The sequence below is a fragment of the Anas platyrhynchos genome, chromosome 2, assembly GCF_047663525.1.
Source record: "Anas platyrhynchos isolate ZD024472 breed Pekin duck chromosome 2, IASCAAS_PekinDuck_T2T, whole genome shotgun sequence".
Classification (NCBI taxonomy): domain Eukaryota; kingdom Metazoa; phylum Chordata; class Aves; order Anseriformes; family Anatidae; genus Anas; species Anas platyrhynchos.
Genome location: NC_092588.1, coordinates 136,292,339 through 136,304,667, shown reverse-complemented (window position 1 = coordinate 136,304,667; position 12,329 = coordinate 136,292,339). Strand labels below are relative to the sequence as shown.

Sequence of the window (12,329 nt, the reverse complement as noted above, 5' to 3'; positions counted from 1 at the left end):
CACAAGCCTTATGGGCAAAGCTATGCAAACTGTGATACTTTTGCTTTTCTGATTATGGTCACAAACTGGGGTTCAACGTGGCTTATGCATTTGTGATTAGGTAAATATGTATATATAGGGCAGTGAAGCTATGAATTTTTCAATAATGACTCGGATATTGGATAAGTGTGTATCCTCATCATGTCCATACATGACACCGAGCTGGAGGAAAGAATCCATATGCTGGGAGGTAGGGTCTCCATTCAGAAAGACTTTGACAAGTCCTAGGGGTGGGCTGATCAAAACCTCAGGGCATTCAGGAAAAGAAAATGTGACATCTTTCATCTGGAACATACTAAGGCTTTCATGGATCCTGGGGTTCAGCCTGGGGACTGGCTAGCTGTGTAAATACATACTGACTATGGGGATCCTGGGAGATGACAAACTGAACACGAGGCAACAGTGTGCTCTTGTGGTAATGAAGGCTAACAGCATATTGGGCTGCATTAGAAAGAATATAGCCAACAAGTTTTAGGATGTGATGACTCCTTTCTGGCACTTGTGAAACCACATCCCTTCATTCTGCTTTCAGGTCCCCAGTACAACAATAGAGTCACAAACCAGAGAGTACTTCTAATTAAGGGACAATAGAATTGTTACTTCATTTATTTTCTCATTTGTATATTTTCTAACAGTTGCAAATGATACTATTCATTCCAATTAAAACAGTTTTACCTTTTTTCTAACAACCTTTAGAAAGCAAAAAGGCTACAGGAAAAGTCAATAGAGGCTTCCAGATCTAAACTGAAGACTCAGAATGGAGCAGTTCATTCTACTGATATTAAAGGCCTCAGCACAACAGTAAGTTAATAACAGTAACTTAACAATAGTTAATAACACTGTTTTATTTTCATTAATGTGCAAGTGGCTTGGGGTCTATTCTGTTTGTATTTGTGCTGCTGCTTATTTTTTCTTCAGTAACATTTATGTTGACAAGCTCCAAGCATGTCCTGCAAACTACCACCTCCCCCTCTGACACATCTTCAGACAGGTCAGAATGAGATTCAGATCTGAAAATGTCTCAGAAAAACTGTGAGCAAGATGGTCCCTATGTTACTTGATGTGGACTTCTTATGGGACAGCCTTCTATGAAAACTTCGAGGTCAAAATCTCCTTCCTTTTTTGTTAGGTAAATTCGTGCAATCCCTAGTATGTCAGTAAAGGTCTCTCAGACTCTGCAGATAATTCACCTGCCTGTTATATCTTCAGAAAAGATTTTTTTTTGCATTCCTATCAGTTAACTGAAATGTGAGATGACACAAGCCATTGTTAAGATCTTACAAAGGTATATCCGCATATCTGGATGTCGAGTTCTGACAAGCTGGGGTAAGACATGGCAGAATCTCCGTTCTAGTCAGGAACTGCGTTTGAGCTAGCTGAGTAAGCTGGCTGTGTAAGTAGCACAGCTAAGGGAGAGAGGTTGCTTCTTGATTGCTTACAGGGAGTCACACTTGTAAGGAGAAGCAAGGAAGAAAAAACATGAGCTGCTGTTTTCAAACAAAGGAAAGAGACTATTATCCTGGGCTTTATTGCATGGATAAGTAAGGACGGGTAAGATGGCTGCATCCTGTAAAAGCAAAGAGGCAGTTCGTGCTTGATGTGATGAAGCCAGGATAAGCTTACCAGTAAGCAAGGGGATGGTCTTTGAGTACAGAACTAGGATTTCATCCTTCCCTACACTTTCAAAAGACACAGAGGGGCACATGTGTGAATGCAAGATGAAGTGGTCTGGAAAAAAATTCTAGTTACATACATATAACTAAACGACTGTTAACCAGCAATATTTTGCTGAAAATATCTGAAAATTCTAGATATAAACATGAATACTCAAAATTTTTAGCAGAGAGTAATAAACTGTTAGATTTTATTTTAAAGACTTGAGCCTCAGGACAGGATTATTCACTTCTTTGGCAGAAGAGGATTTACCAGAAAATATCTAAAAATTCTATAGTATAATTCAATATTTCAACAACTGTAGATAAAAACAAGGAAGAGGTTAGTCCATTTTGACTGAGGAGAGTTTTAGGAAAATGAATGCACCAGCAACATAAGATAAAATTCCTTGACTGCATTGCTTAGAAGTATTGCAAATGCCAGATATTGCTAGCTTTTTTTTTCTTTTTTTTTTTTTTTTTATGGAACAATCTTCTTTCCTTCTCTCTGACAAACATCTTAAATAGTGGGAGATGAAAATGAAGCTAAGATGGTTGTTGAAAACCGGTCAAGGTTAAGTAATCAAACGTGAGCCCCATGCACTCAGAGAGTGGCATTGTTTGTTTCAGTAGGTCATGGTTAGAAGATAGAGCTGTCACTCAAGAATTTTTATTCAAAGACCTGAACCCATTCAGTATAAAGAGTAGTAACAAAACTGGAAAATATATCTCTTTCAGTCTTGGAGTTTTCATGTAGCAGTAGTTACAGGCAATTGCATTCAGAGAGAAACAGATTCTGTTCTCTTTTTTTTTCTTTTTCTTTCTTTCTTTGCCTTTTTTTTTTTTTTTTTTTTTTTTTTTTTAAGTATTAGCGTATAGCAAAAATCTGAGGACAAAAACTGTGGCTGATATTATGTATAAATCCAAATAACACTGCACAACAAACTTCTATTGTAATAAAGGCTCAATTTTCTTTTCCTCTATTCAGAAGTCAGACATGAAAGCAGAAAAACAGAGTACAGAAAGGTACAAAAAAACACTTTGTCTTTTCCTTTGTATTGATGGGAACAATTTGTGAATTTAGTATAAAGGATAGTTTGAGTGGACCTAGGAAACCTTAGCATGCATCTCCACCAACTGAATAATATTTTCAAAAGACCAGTTCGTGGTTTAAGTCTTATCTCTTTTTAAATACTAACATGGATGTCAAACAATGCATCTATTTTGTTTTTCAGATCGGATCTGGTCGCTTAGTAACTGTAGAAAGTACACCTTCTCAATTAATTGGAGGACCACTGTCTGGTACAGACCTTGCTCTTGGAAAGCCATCTGTTTGTGAAGGAGCCTTAAAAAAGATCAAAAGAGTTAAAACATTGGACTCCATCAAGAAAGATTTGGGACCTGTAGAATAAATAATGTTCTGAGCAGTGCTTTTAATATTTTAGTTAACTGCATGTATATTGTAGATACAAGATAAAATATATCTGTAATGTTTTCATGAATTGCACAGAACATCTCGATAATGAAATTATATTTTGTATTTTTTGTAACTAATATAAACATGTGGGTGATTTACTAGAAAAAAAAAAACTCCATATAGTACAAAGGCATACTGAATCTAGCAGTTTTGTGTGCTAGTGTCAGGTTACCATGATGCACTATCAGTAGGTCTAGTGTTTGGATTTCCATCTTCTGTTGACACACTCCACACATTGTAGTTTAAGTATCAATTTGAGCAGGGTGATGAACTTTCACATAAATACACTCAGCTCTTCATTGTCCCGGACAAGGTACCCTCATGGTGTTTGTTCAAGTCCATTTTGCTCCTTGAACTGCCACCTTTAGCATCAGGACTTCAGCTTATGGCTCAAAAAGACACAAGTCTGTGCCAACAGTTTCTCTGAATCTGTTTGGCAGACAAGCTCTTCACAGACTTCTCACAGCTGATCATACATGTACAGTTCTTATTTTTCCATGGGTTACCTCCAGTAGGAACTCTGTCTGTTCACCCTAGCATCTGTAGAACACCAGCACTCCTCATACAGCAGACTTTTTTGTAGATGACCCAATTCTTAAACTATTGTTTCCTTTCCCAACTTGGGCAAAGCCAGAGTTTGATATATTATATTAGAACAAGATTTTCTGAGGCTGTTACTTCATTTTAGATTGAGTTTCACAGCATTATGTCATAAACTCCTGTGACACTGCAAGAGCTTTTGTAACATACACACGTTGGCAAGTAGTCTGTTATTTTTGTCTGTGAGCAGTCTTTTGAGAAAAGCACGATCTTTCACTTTGTTAAATGCACACTTATAAAGTAGAAATAAATTTGAGCTAACTATGTAAAACTTAGCTTCCAACTCCCTTTTTTTTTTTTTTTTTTTTTTATCTCCTGAAAGATGTATTGGCTGTGTATGTGTATAAGGATTTCTTAAAAATTTGTTCCTGTAACAAGACATAGAGGTGGTAGCTTTAAAACTGAAGTAAGAGGATTTTTGTTTTAAAATTGCCTACTTAAATTCTATAAAAATAATGACATATGGCAAAGTAGCAATATGAAATGGTACTCAAACTTTGAAAATATCTCTACATGCTTAGTTTCCAAAGATTTGAAGAGTTTTCTCATGGGCAGATCTGTTAAACATTACATTGTGAAGTAACAGTCATCTACTACTTACCACTAGAAAAATTAAATTGAATTATGTTAATTTAATTTAATTTTTATGTTGGCCCCTTGCTAATTGATAATTTTTAAATGTAATTAGTTTCATTGTGACTTTTTTTTCCAAAAAAAAAAAGTTTTGTTGTGTTAAACAAGCCACTTTGTTTTCTCTGGCTGCAAGAAAGATAAGTTAAGACATATAGAAATTATCTAGCTATAGGTCCATGTGTCAAGTGAAGTTTAGCTTAGTTATTTATATTTCTCTGCCACAACCAGTTATGCTGCTTTATTATTATTTTAGAGGATATGAAAATATTTTACACACTGGAGCCACAAAAAGTATGCTCTGTTTTCTGTTAAAAAATAAAAGCAAACAATAAATACTTGAGTGGGACAACACAGTTTCTGTGGCATTTATTTTTTATTATTATTATTTCCTTACATATATGTGAATGCGTGGATGACTCTTTACTACTCTACTGGCAGCTAGGGACTGGCCCATTTTTTCCAAAACAAAACAAACCCTTCACCATACAGGATTCATTAAGTCCTTCCCTTTTCTGAGTAAAAGCTACAGCAGTACAATATAGCCAAGGTATGGATGTGAAAGAGCTTTTAACTGGAAATCCGTTTACATTTATGCTTATGCAAAAACTTTAAATTAGGCACAAAGTGTGCAGCATTTCTCCCACAAGTGCATTGTGCTTTCATTACAGGCTCTCTGATGTTGCAGGCAAATAGCTTCAAACACTTGTTAATTGGAGAAACTGGAGAAGGAAGAGGACAGAATTTCCCTAAATGCTTACACTTATATCTCAGAACTGAAAGCTAACACAAGGCTTTGCAGCAGCATAGATAATGTTTGATTTTAGCAGCCAGTCATGTGCTATGGTCTGGCTGTTGGGGAAGAACCTAAAAAAGTTGGGCTTGCTGTTCCTACTGCAGCTGAGAGATGGAAAGAAAGGGAGTGCTGACTGCTGATGAAGGAAAAGATCATCCCTTTCTTAGTTTCTCTTGTATAGAGCCCAGGAGAAGCAGATGATTTTTGGTGGCTGTAGACAATGCAAGTATATCTACCTGCAAATTATTTCTTTGCTTCTTATCTTGCTGTATTTCTGTTCACCCACAGGATGACTGTGTTCAGTGCTTTAACAGCCCTGCATAGCTGACACAGTCATAGGGATATCCTAAAGAGATGTGAGGCAGTGGGAAAGTACCCAGAGGACAGTAGATCTAAAAATAGATCTATAAGAAAAAAAAGTGAAAAACAAAGATTTGAGTCAGGTGAGAAGATGTGATGAAGGTTTCCACATATGTAAAAGACAGTATGAAACAGGAGATGATCTTACATTGGGAAGAGTGGAACCCATCCTTGCTGACACTCTACTACCCTTGGTAAAATCCTTCTTTTGTTCCCCTCTTGTGTGAAGTGCAAAGAGCACACGTGCCAGCAGGAAGCCATCACCCAGCACACCAGGACAAGAAGCAGACTGTAAGTGGACAGGTGTGTACTTTAGATATTGTTGGCATCAGGACTTACACTGATATTAAGAGAAATTTCTCACTACTTTGTACTCCTTCTGGAAGGGTGAGAGAAATTTTACAAGATTCAGTTCAATATTGTATTTACCTAGATGAACATTTACAAACCTATGAGAATTTTTGGATGTTTTACACACTATATAGGAATCAAGCATAATGTGTGATGCATTTCTTGTTACTTAGAATGTTTCTGTGCTGTTACCATGCAAGTCCTGTTCCCTGTAATACTGAAACCTAGTTGGGAACTCCTAAAAGGCTAGAACACAACAGAAAATGAACAAGCTGCATTGTTCAAAGAGTAGGGAACAGTCAGCATCTCTGAGTCCTCCCATTTGTTCTCAGGCCACTCTGTGCTCAGGAAAAGTGGATTAACTAGGCGGTTACATCTTTGCCATGATGGATGGTGTCTTACATTGTGAGCTGTACTCAAGCCAGTCTCTCACTCTTTCAAACCATTTCATTCTCGGGTCTCTTCTCAGCTGTGATGTTCCCTGCCATGACAGGGATGGCTTCTATCCCCTTACCTGTATGAACATGTAAATTAAGAGCAGTCTTGTGCCAAGTGCTCTTCTTAATGTAATGTAATAGCATTTGCAAAGAACATGTTAATAAGCGAGAAAATAACTATTCTACAGACCTTGCTGCATAGAAAAATATTTTAATTAATCCATAGACTAGACTAAGCAGTGATAAAATACAAAGTTTAGACTGCACAGGACATACCATAAGCATAAACCTTCCCTTTAGCTTGATGTCACACTTTTTTTGCAATTAGTAAAAGAGGACCGTATATGCAAGACAGTTCATAAAACATGCATATTGACACTTTCTCCATTGCTTAATGTATAAAAATATAGTGCGTTTCCATCAAAATTAACTATTAAAAAAGGGAGATATTGGAAAAGATATGCCTCTACAAAAATACCACACTGCTTCAGACTTATGAGCTTACCTGAGAGAACAAAGGTGTTGACTCAAAACAAAAGTATTCTCATGTGGTGGGAAAAATGCAACTTTGTAGGCTGGAAGAAAGGAAGCAAAGGGGATCTTGTGGGAACTGATATGAGTTTAACAATGATTAAACACTTTATACAGAAAAAAAGTTGAACCACACTAACAGATTTGTCTAAGCATCTACAATATACGCTGTGCTTTTGTGCTCCTTCATTTTGATGTTGCCTTGCTGAGGTATCTTCATTTTCTCCCCTTTTGGGCTAAAATGGGTTGGTGAAAGCAGACCCTGTAAGATTATAAAAGAAAGGCTGTTATTTTCCATGCAATACATCTAGGAATGCTAGGATTAAATGATGTCCATGTTCAGTCTACAAACCTAAAACATTTGACTGGGTAATCAGGAAAAAAAAAAATCTATTGAAGAGGAGGAAGAAAACCAATAGATCTAGGGCTGGTTAATAAGACATTAGGCCAATCACCTATATGATCTCAGTTTGGACTCATCTGGGACCAGGATGACCAGAATCTATCACTTTGGTGATTCATAGTGCCCATGAACTCACATTACACGTCAACAGTTTCAATGGGAAGAACAGGGATCAAGTGGTCAGAGGTTTGCATTTCCCTTCTCACAGAGGGACAATTCCCCAAAGTTGAGACCGAAGTCCAAATACTAGGAAACTTCCAGTATTGTAATGCCATTTATACACACACAGTGATAAACAGAGCATGCAGCATCCATTTACACACATTTCCATGTGCCTACTTGCCATTATTTGAACTTTGTTAAACACAGAAATTTAGCACCCTAACTACTTTTAATTCATTTTAACTTTTAACTTTTTATTGTGATAGTAGCTACTGTTGAAAGACTCAAATACATTTGAAAAGCGGAGACAAAAATGGAGAAGACGTTGTTGAACTGCCTAAATAATCAGAGACAGAACAATGATTCGGTTTAATATTAGTACATAAAAGACTAACATCCTATCCTGTGGTTACCTTCTAAAGTTCTATGTGAGTATGTAGAAGAATATTTGGGAGATATTAGCTGTCTTCTGCCCATTCCATGAGATCTTGAGAGCACACAGTCTACGTACATATCCCAGAAGTTCTGGGCTAAATCATTGAAAAGTTCATTGTGCTTGGGCTTGGGGGATTCCTTCAGGAACATCATGAAGTCCCAGAGAGCAATGACTGTGTCTGCTACCTTGAGTTTCTTCATTTCCACCAGCCCATGGGATGACACCTCCCAGCACTGATGGTCAATCTGACCCAGGCTTGATGGAGTTTCCTTCTGAAAGTCCAGATTGGCACAAACCAATTTCAATATCAATACACAGCTGAGCTGAAGATACCACCTTCTTTTCCATAAAAATTCCATACTCCAAGAAGATACCTGAAAGAAAAAGTATAAAATCACAGCAATTCTGCCGTCATGTAATTCATTCTCACATAATTTAGAAGGATACACCAAGGATACACCATATTTATGCTTTGTGGTTCTGCATCATACTTAATTCTTACAGGACAACATTTCTTTTCAAACCATGGAAGAGACACCAGACTGTTATTTCTAATTTTAGAGTTATAAATAGACAGTCTTTCATGGAACAGCCCAAATCAGAAAGGCGATTATGAAGGGAGAGTAAACCAGATCATTATACTGGATGGGGTGAGCACAGACAATATGCTGAACTCACTCAGTAACTGTTGCAAGACTGGAAACAGGCAAATTCCCTTCTGGCTTGTGTTAGAAAATTAAGCAAAGTTCTGGCACAATTATTTGTAGCATATATGCAAAATGCTGAAACTATCCAGAGAATCAGAGATGTAAAGAGTAATAACACAGGAGGCATAATGAGAACTTCAAATGCTCCAGAATATGTAGTCATTATTATACATGCACTCCCTCTGGGAATACTGCTGTTTTCCTGTGATGTAATTCCATAAGCTAGGAGCAGGTTTAAACAGAACATCACTAAAACATCTGATATTTTTTTCTCAGTCCTTCCTATCAAAATAAAAGTGTTGTGGGATAGGAAACAAAAAGGGAAAAAAGAAAAAAAAAAAAAGGCAAAAAAAAAAAAAGCTAGAAAAAGGTGAACATGCAGGAAAAAATATGAAGAAAAAAGTGACAGCCAAGATTGAGATAGTACTCCTTATTTAGGTGGCCCAAATCAATCCTGTGTTAATACCATGCTCATTCTCACAATTTGCAATCCTCTTGACAACTCAGGATGTAAGACACAAACTACAAAGTTATGTGATGTTTTTGTGCAGGTACAAGGCAATGTTTTAGTCAGCTGTACAAATTTTATTTTTTATTGGTCAGAATTCCAACAGCACTCCTCCACTCAGTATTCATTTGGGCACTGGCAGTAAGAAAAGTTAGTTTTTCCAAAGTTATAACACCCTGGCATCCTCTCTGCAACTCCTAATGATGCAATTAGAGTGGATAATCCACAGATAACACAACATACATGTACATGTGTATGTGAACTGTCAAGAAGAATATAGAGAATATAGAGAATATAGAGTTCAGATGGCACCATGGAGTTCAGTCATACCCATTTTTGCCACAGCCTCAGGGTGCTGGGGTGATTTTTAGTTTGAGCACATGGTTAGGCCACTGCAGCCACCTGAGGTCCCTAAAGTCATGTAGTCTCTTGGCCATGACAGCTAGTTCACCTCCAGAACTTGAGGGAATGGGGTGGACAGATACTGACCAGCCTAACTCCTTTCTAAAACTCCACATGCTAGTTACACATCAGCAGGCAGTACAGTTATCCTGAGAGCTTATGAACATGCAATAAAGTTTCTCAAGTTTGTTCTTCCATGGGTTGTTAGACAGCTGGCTGCTGTAAGCAAGTAGAGGTGGAAATGGCTCTCTTCTCACTTCCACTTCATGAGGTATCAGCAGTCAGAGGAAGCACACTAGTAATTTAGCTACAAAGTAAGACAATAGCAGCCAGAGTGCCACCAAAATATTGAGCTGACTTGATGCTTTATTCTAGCTAACAACTAAAATGATAAGGGTACATCTGAACACCTCAAGCAGGAGCAGAGACCACAGCAAGCCTCACAGACTTCCCATGAATTACTCCTACCATTCAGTGCAAAACAGAAGAGTTTCACAAAGGCAATAACTAAAGAGCTGTAGTGGAAGTCATACTTACAGTGCTTTTGTGATGAGATGAGGAACGCTAGCCCTGAAACAGCGGTGATCAGCCACTTGGAGAAAAAGCACTTCCCGAATGGGCTGCAAGCGCTGACGGCGGGGACGACAGCGATGCTGGCAGAGCAGCAGCAGCAGCAGCGTGAACTCAGGTCAGCAGGAAGGCAGCAGCAGCTCGGGCTGTGACAGCCCCACCTCTTTCTGCAGCAGTCACCGAGTGCCAGCCAAGCCCCCAGCTCGGAGGTCTCACCTGGAGAGAGGGCATGCGTGCGTGTGAGGGAGTGTGGCCAGGGCACGGGACTGCTGGGGACACAGACACAACAGACAGCACATCTTTCCCCAGACCAATAATACAAACACTCTCCTCATTTTATCAATCCCGTCTGCAATCCTGTTCACCCACCAGAGACCCTTACCTTGGCTGCCAGCATCCCCAGAGGGCTTTTTGAAGCTGTTTTATTGTACTTGGCAGCAGCCCATCTGGGCCACCACAGCCAGCACCAGCACCATGCACTGCAGTTTGTGTCCCACGTGTGCCAGCCAGGATGTCGGAGCAGATGTTGAGGCATAAGACTGAAAAGAAAAAAAAAAAAAAGAGAGAGAAACAGATTCTTGATCCAGCTGCTGTGGATTTTCCACATGTTTATATGTTGTGAGTTATCCCAGCCAGACCCAGTACACAATATAAAATAATTTCCATATCCTGCTAGCAAAATGAGGTAAAAAAAATATAAAAATAATTTAAAAAAAATAAAAATTAATTGACAGGGGTATCAGGGAGCCCAAAGCATTACAATCTATAAAGGCCCTTGAAAGCCTCTGAAGGAAGATGATCTTAGTGCAAAGTCTGCTCCCAAGGGCAAATGCTTTTCCATAAATTAGCAGTTCTGTTTCTCCCTTGGTCCTGGTACTCCTTCTTGGATAGCTCGGGCAATGCCACATTCAGGTAGCTGGTTTCCTGGCCCCGGTTCTTGGTATCTAACACAGAGACAGACCTGATTCAGGACAGGTTGCCCAAAATTGAAATCCACAAGGAGGAGAATTAGTACAGCTACCTTGTCTTACATAATTGATACTTAGATTTCTATACACAGATTTTTCTGACAAACTTTTCAGCACATCCCCTCTCAGATCACCAAGCAAAATGATTTGGGTCCTATTCTAAAAGGTATAGGTATAAAGGTATATATTTGTCGGAGAACACCTCATACACCACATGCATGCTTTCTAATCTCTCCAAGGACGTATTCTCTTTCAAGGAAAGTCACCAGCCTTTCACCTTCAAAGGCACCTGAGTTTATTGGAATTTGTCAGAGCAAAACCATCAGCAGCCAACATCATTACACTCCAAGCATTGTCACAAACACACTGCAGTTCCATGTTTTTTCCAGCCAGCAGTGGTTAGGTGTCAGATTATAACTCAGCATGTAGCTGCCTCTCTTCCTGTCATAAATTCCTATGGCTGGGGAAAAGCAACAAAATCAGCTGTGAAAAATGTCAGCGCTACCATTCATTTTTATAAGCCCTCCATAAGAATTGAAAAACTGCAATGAGCTCACTCCTGAGCCTTCTCTTCTTCAGACTGAACAGCCCCACCTCTCCTCAGGAGAGGTGCTCCAGCCCTCTGATCAACTTTGTGGCCCTCCTCTGGACCCACTCTAACAGCTCCACATCCTTCTTGTGCTGGGGACCAGCAAATGGCAATGTTCAGAATAACTCTCTCTCTTTGGGAAGCCTTTCTAGCTTAGCAATGTAAACTGTGTTTCAATATCTTTTTCCAGGATGATACCTACACAGCAGTATAGAAGAAAACATCTGTAAGACTGCAGTGCAGTTAGCTTACACCAGATCTCCTTGCACCATCAGAAGTAGTTAAAGCTCTCTTAGATGTAATTGATCCTCCAAACTCTAAAGCAGCATTAATAACCAAGGAGACTAAAGTACCATGCTGGTTGTGCAAGGAACCTAACTTTAAGGAAACTCAAAATAGCTTCTGATATTCAGTTTTCAAATTAAGAAAAGTTTTTCCTCTTTGCATTTGCTTTATGCAATATCAAATCTACCAGTATGATCCTTCTTGCAGTGAACGAACCAAAATCTGAAAGAGAGAGTAAAGACTTTAAGGCAGTCACATTTAAAAGGCCTGTAAAGAAGCAGGTAGGTGCATAGCTTCTCAGCCACTGCAACAATTCCTTCATGTCATTTAATTCCCACTTCAAAGACGTAGGTGTGCAAGCAGTGGCATAAACACCGTGATTCCCTTCTGCTCGAACTGCTATTGATGACAGTCTACAATCCCTTC

At 38.8% G+C, this 12,329-nt stretch overlaps 2 protein-coding genes across 7 annotated transcripts in view; one reads left to right on the top strand and one right to left on the bottom strand.

Annotated features, from left to right (window-relative positions):
- The window catches only part of LOC101797298 (metalloreductase STEAP2), a 52,277-nt gene extending 47,527 nt beyond the window's left edge, over positions 1–4,750 (top strand). For all 5 annotated transcript variants that reach the window (XM_072033657.1, XM_072033656.1, XM_072033654.1 and 2 more), the window contains 2 exons: positions 736–840; positions 2,927–4,750. In XM_072033657.1, coding sequence (XP_071889758.1) covers positions 736–840; positions 2,927–3,103 — 282 coding nt within the window. In that variant the 3' untranslated portion in view covers positions 3,104–4,750. The remainder of the gene's footprint in view (positions 1–735; positions 841–2,926) is intronic.
- Positions 4,751–6,537: 1,787 nt separating this feature from the next.
- Positions 6,538–10,582, bottom strand: FAM237B (family with sequence similarity 237 member B). Of its 2 annotated transcripts, XM_072033662.1 has the most exons (4): positions 10,444–10,582; positions 10,029–10,277; positions 7,852–8,248; positions 6,538–7,135 (listed from the first exon to the last, which is right to left on the bottom strand). In XM_072033662.1, the coding sequence occupies exons 3-4, from the start codon at positions 8,231–8,233 to the stop codon at positions 7,110–7,112; spliced, it is 408 nt and encodes a 135-aa protein (XP_071889763.1). In that variant the 5' UTR covers positions 8,234–8,248; positions 10,029–10,277; positions 10,444–10,582; the 3' UTR covers positions 6,538–7,109. The 2 variants fall into 2 exon arrangements, with proteins under 2 accessions (XP_071889763.1, XP_071889764.1); XM_072033663.1 differs by lacking the exon at positions 10,444–10,582 and having other exon boundaries at positions 10,029–10,349.
- Between the last annotated feature and the right edge of the window lie 1,747 nt (positions 10,583–12,329).

What these genes read in the sequence shown, in the direction of transcription:
- FAM237B (XM_072033662.1), bottom strand. Translation starts at nt 8,233, where the DNA reads ATGGAATTTTTATGGAAAAGAAGGTGGTATCTTCAGCTCAGCTGTGTA. An exon ending in CTCACATAGAACTTTAGAAG is followed by an intron (nt 7,136 to 7,851) that starts GTAACCACAGGA and finishes ATAATCTTACAG; the next exon opens with GGTCTGCTTTCACCAACCCA.